Source organism: Crocodylus siamensis, chromosome 6 (genome assembly GCF_052110815.1).
Source record: "Crocodylus siamensis isolate JL-2025a chromosome 6, ASM5211081v1, whole genome shotgun sequence".
Classification (NCBI taxonomy): Eukaryota; Metazoa; Chordata; order Crocodylia; family Crocodylidae; genus Crocodylus; species Crocodylus siamensis.
This window is the reverse complement of record NC_143400.1, coordinates 24,196,723-24,211,076: the sequence shown is the minus strand read 5'-3', so window position 1 is coordinate 24,211,076 and position 14,354 is coordinate 24,196,723. Positions and strand designations below refer to the sequence as shown.

At 54.3% G+C, this 14,354-nt stretch overlaps 1 protein-coding gene across 17 annotated transcripts; it reads left to right on the top strand.

Moving 5' to 3' along the window:
- The first annotated feature begins 2,824 nt into the window (after nucleotides 1-2,824).
- Nucleotides 2,825-12,843, top strand: LOC149861736 (uncharacterized). 17 transcript variants are annotated; one of them, XR_016443104.1, is made up of 6 exons: nucleotides 2,825-3,265; nucleotides 3,818-3,872; nucleotides 4,211-4,361; nucleotides 5,241-5,355; nucleotides 7,355-7,411; nucleotides 8,140-12,841. XR_016443104.1 is itself a non-coding variant. In XM_090053082.1 (6 exons), exons 3-6 carry the CDS (start codon nucleotides 4,354-4,356, stop codon nucleotides 8,383-8,385), a joined length of 429 nt encoding a protein of 142 aa, XP_089909208.1. In that variant the 5' UTR covers nucleotides 2,832-3,009; nucleotides 3,818-3,872; nucleotides 4,211-4,353; the 3' UTR covers nucleotides 8,386-12,843. The 17 variants fall into 17 exon arrangements, 16 of the variants coding, with proteins under 16 accessions (XP_089909220.1, XP_089909219.1, XP_089909224.1 ...); XM_090053082.1 differs by having other exon boundaries at nucleotides 2,832-3,009; nucleotides 7,352-7,411; nucleotides 8,140-12,843; XM_090053084.1 differs by having other exon boundaries at nucleotides 2,832-3,009; nucleotides 3,790-3,872; nucleotides 7,352-7,411; nucleotides 8,140-12,843.
- The last annotated feature ends 1,511 nt before the right edge of the window (nucleotides 12,844-14,354 follow it).

Below are 14,354 nucleotides of genomic sequence, written 5' to 3'. Positions count from 1 at the left end.
TTCCCATGAGAATTAGGCTCTGACTGGAGGTGACCAGGGAATCTGGGCTTCTGGGGGAGGTGGCCCCTTGTCGCCCCCCAGCCAGGCTGGCTTCAGGCCATGACCCCCGGCTGCTCTGTTCCCCGCCAGGGGCTGGCCTTGGGGACCAGGATGTGACCCTGCTGCAAGACCCTGTGCTGGGGCAAGAGGGCTCCTGCTTGACCCTCAACTGCAGCTACAGCATCTCTGGGGGGGAAGATTGGAGTCATGTGGTAGAAGCAGAATGAACCCAGCGTCATGTATCACCCAGACCAGGCTCAGATTGACGTGACCTTCAAAAACCAGACCCGGACCTTCAGCGAACACCTGGGCAACTAACTGCTCCCTGTGGATCACAGGGCTGTGCCTGGAGGATCACTGCACCTATGGGGTCCAAATTCAGAAAGGCAGTGAATGACAGCCTAGCCCCGGACCCATGTAGCTCTGCTGGACAGGTAAGCAGGTCGCATTTCCCTCGCTGACTGCACCGGTGAGGAGAAGATGGTCCCAGAGCTGTTCCTCCAGCCCCACTCTGCCCTTTTTGGCCACCCCAGAATTCAGTTCTGCCAATGGGATGGGGTGTTGTGATGGTCTGGGGCAGCTGGGAGCGCTCTGGAGACCGTCAGTCCCTCCTCACCACCAGGACTCACAGGCATCTGTCCTCCAAGCTCACCCATGGAGGCCCACCCTGGAGACAGGAGGGAGACACAGGAAAAACCTCTCCTGTTCCGCGCAGTGTGGCTGCTTGGGATCCCTGGCCTGGTACTGCCAGGATGGGCACGGGCAGTGCCAGGCCTGGCTACCGGTGTCTCCATCCCGGCTGGGCCGTGATGTGGTGCAGAGCTGCCTGGTGCATGGATACACAGACAAGTGCAGCCTTGAAGAGAACCCGGACCCGCAGCCAGGTGAGCTCTGCTCAGGTGTGTCTCAGCCAGGGCACTCGGATGCCTGGGTTCTCTCCCAGCTCCAGGGGGGAGTTGGGGCTGTGGGGTGAGTGCACAGGGGCCTGGGAGCTCGTACACCAGAGTTTCCTGGGAAGGCAGTGGTGTTGGGGGGTTAGCGCAGTGCAGCTCAGAGTCAAGGAATCAGCTCCTTCGCTCTGACCCCAGCTCCAGCACCCAGCCCTGACCCCGGTCTTGGTCTCCCTCCCCCAGGGAAGCCTTTTTTTTTTTTTTTCTGTTTTTTTGCACCGGTCCTGGAAGCACTGCAATACCAGGTCAATGCATGGAGTGGATGGAGCACGCTCCGGTTCCCACCCAATACCAAAAAGAATCTGCTCAATATAGACCTCCTATGGAGGACATATCAGAGACAATTACCCTGGGGAGCTCGCCTACGTGGTCACACTGCTTCCCCTGCCAGGAAGCCACACAAGAAGATTTTGTCCTGGGAGGTGAGGCACCAGGAGGGGTGGGATCATGACTCCTTCACCCTGAGCTGTGAGCGTCCCACCCGGGCGCCTGTGACCAGGTTACCTCTGGTCCCATGGGGACACGTGGCTGGAGGACGCCAAGCAGGATTTGCACATCTCCAGTGTCAGTGTTGCTGATGGAGGTATCTACACCCGCTGTGCCTGGTAGGGCTGTGAGAAGAGGCAGCGTTTCAATGTTTGACAGAACAGTCTTTCACTTCAACTTTTGTTTTGAGTCGAAACAGCTGTTCCATTTCATTCTGATGAGAAGTTTTGCTGTTTCACCCATGGGATAAAACGGGGAAGCTCAAAACAGGCTATAACTTTGTCATTTCTGGCCAGATTTGGATGAAAGTTGCAGAAATGGTAGCCCCTTCTGAGGGCATGCTGCTTGCCGAGCTTCCAGAAGATAGGTTTAGGGGGTTCGGAGAAACTGCACCCCAAAATCATGAGAGCAAAACTCATGTTACGTGTATGTGTTAAGCCACAGCAGGGTCCAGACTGCCGAGACGGTAGCTCCTGCTGCGGCAAAAAAGTCTGTCAAGTTTCAAGGAGATAGGTGCAGGGAGTTATGGACACTGCACCCCAAAATCTTGAAAGCAAAACTCATGTCATGTGTCAATTTCTCTGAACTCCCTGCACCTATCTCCTTGCTACAAAGCCTGCTAGGTTTCATCAGCAGGGACTACCACTTCTGCAAGTTTTATCCAAATCTGGCCAGAAACAACAAAGTTATAGGCTGTCTCAACTTCCCCTTTATAACCTATGGGTGAAATGTTGAAACAGCATCCAAATGGCAAGACGTTTCGATTTGCCTCATTTTGTTTCGAGGCTGTTTCGACCATATCTGTTTCATTTTGATTTTACTGTTTTGACCTCAAGACAGGTCGAAACAGTGTCAACACAAAACTAGTGGTGACATTTTGAATAGCCCTAGCTGGGTCTCTAGCCCTGGCTGGGGGTTTGTGGTCTCCTCTGCCAACAAATCCATCACGGTTGAGTGCGAGTGGTGGGAGCCCCTGAGCCCAGCTTGAGGTCCCACACTGCCACCACCCTGGCGGCCTCATGGCCCCTCAGACCTCAGCACTGAACCCCGAACGCAGTGAGCGCTGCTGGGATTTGACCTGATGTCTGTGCACGACTGCCCCGCGGCTTTTCACGGCCACCGCAGGCTTGCCCCCGCTCCGACCAAGACCTGCCCCAGCTCTGACGCTGACCGGGGCACTCTAGCCCCCTCCTCCTGCCCGGGCCCTGCTGTCTCCAGCCCCAGGGACAGGGCTGGAAACGGGGTTTAAAGGGGGTCAAATGTGTTTTTGAAGCTTGAAAGGGGTCCGGGAAGGGGCGTTCCAGGTTTAAACGGGCCTGAAGGCCTCAGGTGGGTTCCAGGGAGATTTTAAGGGGTTGAAAGAGGCGTGACGAGGGGCTGGAAGGAGGCCGAGAGGCGCTGCAGCGCTCCACATGGCGGCGGCAGGAGCGGGACGGCTATTTGAAGGCTCGGCAAGGGTTACGGTTTTCAGTGTTCAGTGAGAGAGACTCTGCCCCTTCCCCAAGTCACCTGCTGCCAGCTGGAAAAGCGTCAGGTTTGGGGTCCGCGCCGACTGAAGGCGGGAGACGGAGAAGCGGAGGCAGCGGTGCGCGGTGCCGGCCGGACTACGTGTCCCACAATGCACCGGCGCCGCGCCCCCGCGGTGCATCATGGGAGATGTAGTCCCGCCGGGCCACGCCCTCGCCACGGGCCTTCGGCTGCCGCGGGGCCATGGGAATGTTTTGGCCCCGTTTTCTGCCCTGGCCCAGTTTTTATGTGACTGTTGGGTCTTATTCCAGCACTTCACTGATGTAAGGAGGTTCCTTGGCTTAAGCGCAAGGGTTTGTGCAGCACGCACTTGGTGCAGAGACCCCCCACCTGTTTACAGCTAGAAATGGGCTGAGGTTATAGGTAAAAAGCGGCATTTTTAGCGGCTTTTGGGGGCAACAAGCAGATTTGGGGATCCTAGAAGCCTTTGGCCATGTTATGGAGGGAAGAAATAGGCTGAAAAAGCCTAGAAAGGGCTGGTTTAGAGAGGAACACTGTTGGGGGTGCTTTTTTCCGGCCAAAAAAGGCAGATTTGGGAACATCAGAACATGCAACCGTTTTGGACGAGGACATAATAGGGTGAAAAAGCCCCCGAAAGGTTCACTTTATGGTTTTCCGTGCCAAATTGCTGTAGTGTTTTGCTTGGCAATGACTGCAAGTTTCTTTCCTGTATAACGGGAAGGAAATGAATGCTACTAATGAAAACAAGCAAATGTTTTGAATCCAGGGGTGGGATCTGGGGTGATACCACCGAGTTCATGTGTCAGGGGCTTTTGTTCCTACCCAGATGCTTGTTGTCTGGTGTTTATGTGCAGGAAGAAATGGGGGAGAAAGCGAAGCAAGGCCAGCGTAGGAGGACGCTGGAGGCCGGTGAGTGAAGGGGGAACGCTGCAGCTCTGTCCCAGCTCCGAGTGGGGAAGGGTGTCTACGGGTTGGAGCAGGAGTGGTTGGGGGTCTGGACACCTGGGGTCTTCCCCTGATGTTGGAGGGGAGCAGGGGGTAAAGTGTGTGAGAGTTGGGGGACAGAGAGCCCAGACACCTGGGGTTCCCCCTGATCTGGGATGCGGGGGCACAGAGCGTGGGATGCCTGGGGTCTCTCCTGAGCTCTGCAGTGTCCAGAAGCGGGCAGGGTAGAGGCACAGGGCTGGATGCTCAGACTCCTGGTTTCCTGGGCTGGTGTCTCACCCTCCCCTTCTCCCCCGCCGCAGGCCCAGGTGGACGCCCCGATGTCAGAGCTGACATACAAGAACATAGCGCAGCATGAGACGGGTGATCCGGGTCCCCAGGATGCCCCTGAGCTGGGCAGGGAGGAGCTGGGCACGGATAGTCCCCCGGATCTTCCTCAGCGCAGATGGGGAGGTAGTGTGCTAATGCTCTCTGCTCAGGGGAATTGTGTTTTGGGGGGGTGGGGGAGGTGTCCCAGACACCTGGGGTTTATGTGTGTATGTGAGCCCCAGGTGCCTGGTTTGTATATGTGTACATGTGTCAGGCACCTGGGCCTTGGGGGAGGTGGGGTGTGCATATACGTACTACAGATGCCTGGGTTCGGGGCGGTGGGGCTGTATCGGACGCCTGGGTTTTGTGGGGTGTGTCTTGGATGTCTGGGCAGGGGTGGAGTGTGTATGACATGGTTCACAGGGGGCGTATTTTGGATGCCTGGGTTCTCTTTGTGTGTGTGTGCGTGTGCTTGAGAAGCATCTATGGATGCAAGTCAGCGTTTTGCTCACTTTACTGGTTGCAGCATCGCATTGCAGGCTCATGTTCATCTTGTGGTCAATCATGAGAGGCTTCTCAAGGGCAGGGGAACTCACTGTGCAAGATGAGTGGTTGTTTCTTAAGGAGCTGATACTCAGGGCCCAAGGGGTGACCATCCCAACAAAAAGCAAGGGGGGCAGCAGTGCCCATAAGCCCCCCTGGCTCACCAAGGGTGTACGGAAATGCCTGATTGCCAGAAAGGCGGCATACACCCAGTGGAAGGGGGGTGCAATCACCAAAGAGGAGTATACCTCCTCTGCTCAGGTCTGTAGGGGGGCTGTCAGGAAAGCTAAGGCGGACATAGAGCTAGGACTAGCGTCCAAAATCAAAGATAATAAAAAGTCCTTTTTCAAATATATAGGGAGGATGAAGAAAGTGCCAGGAAATGTGGGGCCCCTGCAAGATCCCCTGGGCAATCTGGTGGTTGCGCCAGAGGAGAAAGCAGACCTCTAACCAATTCTTCATGTCTGTTTTCTCATGCAGGGACTGGGACTTCCCCGCTGTGATGCAAGACGGACTCGAGGGGAATGCCTCCAGACCTCAGGCTGGGGAGGACTGGATTAGAGAGCTTCTGGAGGGGCTGGACGTGTTCAGATCAGTGGGTCCAGATGCTCTCCACCCCAGGGTGTTGAGGGAGCTAGCAGGGGTTATTGCAGGGCCCTTAGCACGGCTTTACGAGCACTCGTGGTGCTCGGGCCAGGTGCCGGATGATTGGAAGATAGCTAACGTGGTCCCCATCTTCAAAAAAGGGAGGAGGGAGGACCCAGGCAATTATAGGCCCATCAGTCTTACCTCAATCCTAGGGAAACTCTTTGAGAAGATCCCCATGGAGCACATCTGCGATGGGCCAGCCTCAGAGATGATGCTCAAGGGCAACCAGCACGGTTTCATTAGGGGCAGGTCCTGTCAGACCAACCTGATTGCCTTTTATGATCAGGTCACAAAATGGATGCAGGTGTCGCCGTGGATGTAGTCTTTCTGGACTTCAGCAAGGCCTTTGACACCGTCTCCCACCCCATCCTCATTAAAAAATTGAGCGACTGTGGCATTGATGCCTACACAGTCGATGGATTGCAGATTGGCTGAAGGGTCGCACTCAGAGGGTGGTGGTGGATGGGTCATATTTGACCTGGGGAGAAGTGGGCAGTGGAGTCCCCCAGGGCTCGGTCCTGGGGCCTGCACTGTTCAATTTCTTCATCAGCGATTTGGACGATGGGGTGAAAAGCAACCTGTTTAAATTTGCTGATTATACCAAAATTTGGGGTGAGGTGAGCACGCTAGTAGGGAGGGAAAGACTGCAGCAAGACCTGGATAGGTTACAGGGGTGGGCTAGCAAAAACAGGATGTGTTTCAACACTGACAAGTGCAGGGTGCTGCACCTGGGCAGTAGTAACCAGCAGCACACTTAGAAGATGGGAAACTCCCTTCTTGAGAGCACAGAGGCAGAAAGGGATCTTGGAGTCATTATTGACTCCAAGATGAACATGGGCCAGCAATGCGACGTCACGGTTGGCAGGGCTAACCGCACCTTGTCCTGCATCCACAGATGCATCTCAAGCAGGTCCAGGGAGGTGATCCTCCCCCTCTATGCAGCACTGGTCAGGCTGCAGCTGGAGTACTGCATCCAGTTCTGGGCACTGCACTTCAGGAGGGATGTGGACAACATGGAGAGGGTCCAGAGGAGGCCACTCGTATGATCAGGGGTAGCAGGGCAGGCCCTACGATGAGAGACTGCGGGACCTGAACCTGTTCAGCCTTCACAAGAGAAGGCTGGGGGGAGACCTGGTGACCGTCTGTCAACTGACTAGGGGGGACCAGAGGGGTTTGGGGGAGACCTTGTTTCCCCTAGTCCCCCCGGCATAACAAGGAATAACGACCACAAGTTGTTGGAGAGGAGGTTTAGATTAGACATCCATAAGAACTACTTCACGGTCAGGGCGGCTAGGATTTGGAACCAACTTCCAAGAGCAGTGGTGCTGGCTCCTACCCTGGGGGTCTTTAAGAAGAGGCTTGATGCCTACCTGGCTGGGATCATTTGAGCCCAGTTTTTTCTCCTGCCCAGGTGGGGGGTCAGACTTGAAGATCTACAAGGTCCCTTCGACCTGACTTCTATGATTCTGTGATGACCCCCAAGTCCCTTTCATTTGTAGTGCTAGGCAGCGTAGCAGGGGCGGTGTGTCAAACACCTGGGGTTTGTGTGTGTGACATGGTTCAACGGGGTGGTGTGTCTTGGATGCCTGTGTGTGTATGTGTGTGTTTGTGTGTGTGTTTATGCATGTGTGTCTAAGATACCTGGGTCCTATGTGTGTGTCTACCACTCATTGCTGACAGTGAAAAAACACTGCCAAGCTCACTTCTTCTCCCTTATGATTCCCCTAGATCAGAACCACACTCCCCCATGCCCCCACCCATTGGTCCTTAGACCTCAGACCATGCTGTGATACCCCCCCCAACCCCCCAAGCCCACTGCCTTTCTTTCCCATGGGGGCCAGAACTGCAATGCCCCATACCCTAAGGGCTGGGTGGTGAAGGCTCTTCTCCACCCCTGCACCTTCCCCAGTAACGTGTCCCTCTCTCATTTCCCCCCTACCCAGCAGAGCTGCAGAGTACAGCGACGCACCATCTACAGCCAGCCCATGAAGACAGCCCCCAAGGTGAGCAGCTCGCTGGTACATCCCAGGGGCCTGGGCTCCACCCCTGCTCTGGGAGGGGAAGTGGGGTGTGGAGGGGGTGGGTAAGAGCAGGGGCCGGGAGCCCAGATCCGTGGGTTGTGTCCAGCTCTGGGAGGGGAGCGAGGACTTGGGGGTTAGGACGGGGAGCCCAAACACCTGGGTTCTCTCCCCAGCTCTGCCCCGACGTCACCCCGGTGGAGCACAATTGGGCCCTTTTAGCTTTCAGGCTGAACTAGGGTGAGCTCAGCGCCAGGGACGGGCTGGAAGGTGGGGGAGACACAAGCTGACCTCTCTGCCTCCCCAAGCAGATGTGCTGGACGCTAACACAGCTGGAACGAGTCAGTCCCAGCTGGGGCTGGGGTGGGGGCAGAGGGGACCGCAGCTCCATGCAGGGTATATCAGAGCTGCTAGGGCAACAAAGACGTTTAATCCAAGATCTAGGATTGCAAGGCACTGGCCCCAACCCACCCCCCACCTCATGGTAGCGCTGGCTTCTGCTGCTTGAGCTTGGCGAGGCAGGGGGGGAAGGTCTGGCAGCAGTAGTCAGGGTCTTTCCTTCGCCCACTCCCCTCCCAGAGCTGGCACTCTTGAGGGCAGAGCTGGGGAGGGATCCCAAGTGTCCTGGCTCCCAGCTCCTCATGCTGCAGCCCTGCCAGCCCAGCCCATGGTGCTAGTCCCCAGCCTAACGCCCAGTGGCTTTTCCCCCCTAGACCAACCCTGACAACGTCCAATACTCCAGTGTCAAGTTCCAGCCAGCCCCGCAGAGCCGTGGACCTGCCTCAGACCTTGCCTGTGACTACCCCAACATCAAGCACTACGTGTCAGCCGTGGGTACCCCCATCACTCCTAGTCCTGGCTCTAGTCTCAGGAGTGGGGACAGGGGGCCACGGTCTGGGATCAGTGATGGGAGAGAAGATCAGTGGAGCTTTGTGGGTGGAAGGGACTATGTTGGCTGAAAATTTTCTCCCCGTTTCCTGAGTCCCATGGTCCATAGGGCATTGAATCTTGCTAATTAGGCTCTGTTATGAATTGATTGCCTTAGACCTGGCTTCTCAGGACTGCTAAGTACAATGTAAACAGTTTTTAACAAGGAGTGGATAATGGTGTGGGATGTAAAAGCTTTTACAAGGTCTGAGTGGCAGGCTGGAGTATTACAAGTTATTAATGAAATGTGGACAGTTAAGCAGCTTTGAATGAGGTATGGACTGAATGTTGGCACAAAATGTAATAGGCTTTAATGAGGTGTGGATGGTGGGACAAAATACTGGTGTTCTTTTAAGGAGCTGTGGTTGAGCAAACACAAGTGTTGTTTAACGATGGGGGGTGGTCACAGACTGTAACAAGCTTTAAGGAGGCAGGGATAGTGGGGCCAAGTGTTTTAATGCTTTTAAGGAAGTGTGGGCTATTGATCATTAACTAGGTATAATGCGCTATGTAATAAGCCTTAACAAGGCTTGGGGAGCAGAACATAATGTAGCAAGCCTTAATGAGGTTATTTCTCCACCCTTTGGTTGAAATTTCCAAATGGACATCCATGGTGTTTCCTATTTACATAATTGACCTACCTACCCATCTTCCCTACAGACCTTTTGAGTGACTGAGATTTTAGGCGTTTTATAATGATGAGTAGTATGTATTTTACCCTAACTTTTATCTGCCTTGGGTGGGCGTCTTTCTGGGGCGATTTTAGAACAGAGATTTAGAACAGGGGGAACAGATGCCCCTTTCCAAGCCCACTGTTTTTTCCTGTGTGATTCCTTTTTGCTTTCAAATAACGCCCGATCCTACACAGAAAGAGAGAAGAAAGAAAAGGAGAAATCGGTGTCTTTGCTGCCTGACTCTATGGATGATTTGTGTGGTGGGTAACACAGAGGATGCCCAAGCACTGTCAGAAGAGAAGCAAGTTCTGGGTCATAGCCATGGGCTCAGCTAGAGACAAGGCAGTGCCTGTGGCCCCAGTCTCCAGCCAATTTGAGCAGATGGCTTTCAGGTAACCCCTCTAGAACAGAGCTGGCAGAGTCTTCTGCCCCCCTGGGACACACATGGACCGTGGGGCTCCTTGTGGGCTGGATACGGACCTGGGAAACACAGCTGTCTGGGGCAAATGCAGGCACTTACCCTCTGTGGGGCTCTACCACAGATTTCAATGGCAGGTGTCACACCCACTCACCCCAACTTCTCTAGGAGCCTTGGCAGGTGGGTACAAGCATGTCCATTGGGGATCCTATGGCCCCAGCTCTGGGATCCTATGGCCCCAGCTGACTTCCTGCCCTTTGGGTGGGGGGCTGGACTCGATGATCTTCCGAGGTCCCTTCCAGCCCTAACGTCTATGAAATCTATGGGACATATCTTTGACATCCCTACTCTAGGACTTTGCGTGTAGCACGTACTCACAGGACAGGTGAATTAATTAACTGGTCACTATCCAAGGCTGCAAGTAGGAATACCTTGAAGTAGACGACAGAGAGAAGGGGTCGATTGGTAAAATATCATTGATTTCCTTCAGAGTACAGTGTCGGCTGGGTTAAAGGCATTATATGCTCTGGCATCTCTCCAAACACTGGCTTGCACCGAGACCGATGTGAGCCGGGGATTAATACCGTTCTCCTGATATGTTTGTTAGTTTTCATTCCACTAGCCACATCCACCATATCACATGGACATTCATATACGTTCAGAGAGAGAGAGACGATCTTAGAAAATTACAGAGAGAAATTCCTGGCTTCTTTTATTTGTCCTTATTTACATGTAGCCTAGCTGTACACGAGTCTGTACTTCCCTCTCCAATTGAGGGAATTGTTGGCTAGGCAGCGTGTTGTGGAGGGACACAACAGCCCAGTGGCCGCCTCTGTCCCCTATAGAGTGAGATCCAGTCAATCAGTTACTTAACTATGTACAGATTTATCATCACAACAAAACCATTAAAGGGTAAGGACATATATATAATCTTTGTACAAGTTTACAAAATAATAAACTGTGTGTGTGTGTGTGTGTGTGTGTGTGTGTGTGTGTGTGTGTGTGTGTGTGTGTGTGTGTGTGTGTGTGTGTGTGTGTGTGTGTGTGTGTGTGTGTGTGTGTGTGTGTGTGTGTGTGTGTGTGTGTGTGTGTACATGCGCGCACACACACAGATATACACACAGATATACCACACCCAGTTGGGCTCCCCTGTGGGGACCCTTTCTCCAGGGTAACTTACTACTACTCCGCAGTCCCGGAGGGTTGCCTCTTGTTCTCCAGGTCACGCTCTGTCCCTGCCGGGTTTTTCTGCCGCCTGACTGCTGTCGCCATCTTGGCTTAGGGCCACAGGCACCGCTGTGTGTAGTGGGCGCTTCGCCTTGTGCTAGGGGTTGGAGGCCTGGACAGCCTTGTGCAGCACCGGGGCTTGGTCTGTTTCCGGACCCTCTGGGCTGCGTTGTCAAATGAAAGCCGATTTCTCCTTATCAGCTTCCTGCAGAGGAATCTGATAATACCCACTACGCAGGTCAAGTACAGAAAACCACTTGCTGCCCACCAGACCATCCAGGGCTTCCTGTACTCGTGGGACCGTGTACTGGTCCATCACAGTGTGTGCATTTAAGGCTCGGTAGTCAATGCACATTCTCAGACTCCCATTCTTGTTCTGTACAGTGACTATGGGGGAGGGATAAGGGCTCTTCACTTCCGTGGTAATCTTGTGATCCAGTAACTCTTGCAAGTGGCGCCTGACCTTCCCCATCTCAGCTAGTGGGATGCGACGAGACCTCTCGCAGAAAGGACGTGGGTCGCTAAGGCGGCTCTGATGCTCGACACCCTTAGCCTCTCCCACATCCCACTCATGCAGGGAAAAAACAGTGGATCTGCTCTGGAGTTTCTCTTGGAGCCAGGCCTTCCCTTCCTCAGGCACAGGGGAGTCCCCAAAGAAAAATCTTTTGGAGTCGACAAGTGGGGAGTCACCTTGTGGCATCCGGCCTACCACTTCATCTGCCCTTACAGTAGCCATTTTTTGCCCCAGGTGCACCACAACATCTCCATGGTGGGGTTGACCACAATAACTTTAACTGGACTCTTGTTCAGACCTGGGGTTTCAAACACCCCTTCTGCAGCCTTCAAAGTCCCTGGTCCCTCTTTCCCAGGGTAGGTCTCTACCACTACGAACCCTGCTTGCTGGGGTTGCTGCTCCCACTTACAAACTGTGGGCAGGGCCCACTGACCTTTCCCAGGGATCCTCTGAGGGGTAACCCCAGAGAAGTCTAAAGTCCCCAGGACCTGGGACCTAGTTCCCATACCCCTCTGCTCCCACCTGGCATAGGCATCAGAGCACAGGGTATGCATTTTAAGCTGCTTCTGATAGCTTGGGCCCACCTGCTGCCTACAGTACTAGGCTGACACCTGGAATATGCTGGAGTTAGTCCCAGCAGATAAGAGAGGCTCCCTTCATCCATCCCAGATCAGAGCATACCAGTGCAACAACGGATACCTCTTTCTCTATCCCGGCCACAGATGCAGGAAACTTTATTCATAAGGAAACATAACCACTATAGGGGTAGGGGTCCTGCCTTAGTCCACAGAGCCCCAGACCCGTGAGCGGGCACAATGGCAAATGCCTGAAATTTCCCTATAAAAAGACTCAAAACAAAACGGTGACTTGGGATCTGCTATCCAGAATAGTGCGACATTCACACCCATTCACCTTAACTGGGACCTCAGCCCTAAGCCCCACTAATCCCTCTGGCAGGGAGTTCAGGGTTGGGGTTTGGGAGCCTGACGGGGCCCGGAGCGGAGCTGACTCCCTTGCTCTGTCCCTTGCTCTGCCCCTTCCCCGTTTCCTGCCTCCCACTGGGTCTTCAACCATTAGAAAACCAGGTCTGGGTTGTCCGGCTGTGCACATCCTCGGGCCACGTGCCCGTAGTCCCTGCACCTACAGCAGAATGCTGAGTTTCGAGCGCGGTTCCTCACCCTGGGCCTGACCAGAGCATGGAGGCTCGGTCGGGTTTGCACCCCAGGAGGGGCCCTGCTGACAGCAGCTGCTAGTATCGGGGACAGGGGCTCTTAGTCCTTGGAGGGGCCTCCTCTTGGGGAGTTACCGCCAAGACCTGGCTAATGGGTCCCCTTCAAGGTGAAACAGCCTTTGGAGCCCACATAACTTCTCTCAAGTGGAGGATTTCTTCCTTCTCCTGTACTTCTTCTACAAGCTGGCCAAAACTGGGAGGGTTATTTTTACATTCAGGTAAACTGAGATCCCTAATGAGGGGTAGACTATAGCAGGCCCCTATTTGTACTTGCCAGAGCCTTGTATGGTCAGCTTCAGTCACACCGAGGGCCCCTTGGGCTACCACCTGGTGTAGCTGTAGCGCCTGTTCCAGTCGAAGAAGGTATGAGGAAACAGCCTCGCCCTTGCGCTGGAAGGTGCTGAGCAGTTCGTAATAGGCCCCTCTGCCCTGGGTGGATCGTCCAAACATATCTCGCAGTGTCTGGAGGTACCGGGGAGTGGTAATGCTGGCGTTCTGGAGCTCGGCTCTCCCGATTACCCCAAATGCCGGTTCTCGCGGCACATCCAGAAGACAATGACATTTTTCTTTGCCTCGTATTTGCCATGTCATGAGGGTCTCATACATGGGCAGCCCAGGATTCAAATCCCTCCTCTCTGGTGGGGCCTGGGAGGTTCCCAGAAAAGTTTCTTAGTCTTTTATATGCAGCCCGGTCATCGGAGAAGGTGGCCACCTCCCTAAGGACCTGCTGCACAGCCAGGGCCCATTCCTGGGTGATGCCGGGTGAGGCTGTTGCCTCGCTGGCTCCAGGGAGTCATAGACTCATAGAAGTCGGGTCGAAGGGACCTTGTAGATCTTCAAGCCCGACCCCCCGCCTGGGCAGGAGAAAAGACTGGACTCAAATGACTCCAGCCAGTTAGTCATCAAGCCTCTTCTTAAAGCCCCCAGGGTAGGAGCCAGCACCGCTTCCCTTGGAAGTTGGTTCCAGCTCCTAGCCGCCCTGACTGTGAAGTAGTTCTTGCGGATGTCCAATCTAAACCTCCTCTCTAATAATTTGTGTCCATTGTTCCTTGTCATGCCAGGGGGCGCTCGGGGAAACAGCGTCTCCCCCAAACCCTTCTAGTCCCCCCTGGTGAGTTTACAGACAGTCACCAGGTCCCCCCCCAGCCTTCTCTTGTGAAGGCTGAACAGGTTCAGGTCCCACAGTCTTTCAATGTAGGGTCTGCCCTATTGTCCCCGGATCATGCGGGTGGCCTCCTCTGGACCTTTTCAATGTTGTCCACATCCCTCCTGAAATGGGGCGCCCAGAACTGGACGCAGTACTCCCGCTGTGGCCTGACCAGTGCCGCATAGAGGGGGAGGATCACCTCCCTGGACCTGCTTGAGATGCATCTGTGGATGCACGACAAGGTGCAGTTAGCCCTGCCGACCGTGACCTCGCATTGTCGGCCCATGTTCATCATGGAGTCAATAACAACTCCAAGATCCCTTTCTGCTTCCATGCTCTCAAGAAGGGAGTTTCCCGTTCTATTAAGTGTGCTGCTGGTTTCTACTGCCTAAATGCAGCACCCTGCACTTGTCAGTATTGAAATGCATCCTATTTATGTCAGCTCACCCCTGTAACCTATCCAGATCTTGTTGCAGTCTTTCCCTCCCTACTAGCGTGCTCACCTCACCCCAAATTTTGGTATCATCAGTGAATTTAAACAGGTTGCATTTCACCCCGTCATCCAAATCGCTGATAAAGAAATTGAACAGCGCAGGCCCCAGCACCAAGCCCTGGGGGACTCCGCTGCCCACTTCCCCACAGGTCGAATATGACCCGTCCACCACCACCCTGAGTACGACCCTTAAGCCAATCTGCAATCCATCTGACTGTGTAGGCATCAATGCCACAGTCGCCTAGTTTTTTAATGAGGGTGGGGTGGGAGACAGTGTCAAAGGCCTTGCTGAAGTCT

Bases quoted from the DNA above. Each gene is read 5' to 3' on its own strand.
- LOC149861736 (XM_090053082.1), top strand. The intron at 5,356-7,351 runs GTGGGTCCAGAT...CCCCCTACCCAG, and splicing joins GGCTGGACGTGTTCAGATCA to CAGAGCTGCAGAGTACAGCG. The intron at 7,412-8,139 runs GTGAGCAGCTCG...TTTCCCCCCTAG, and splicing joins CCATGAAGACAGCCCCCAAG to ACCAACCCTGACAACGTCCA.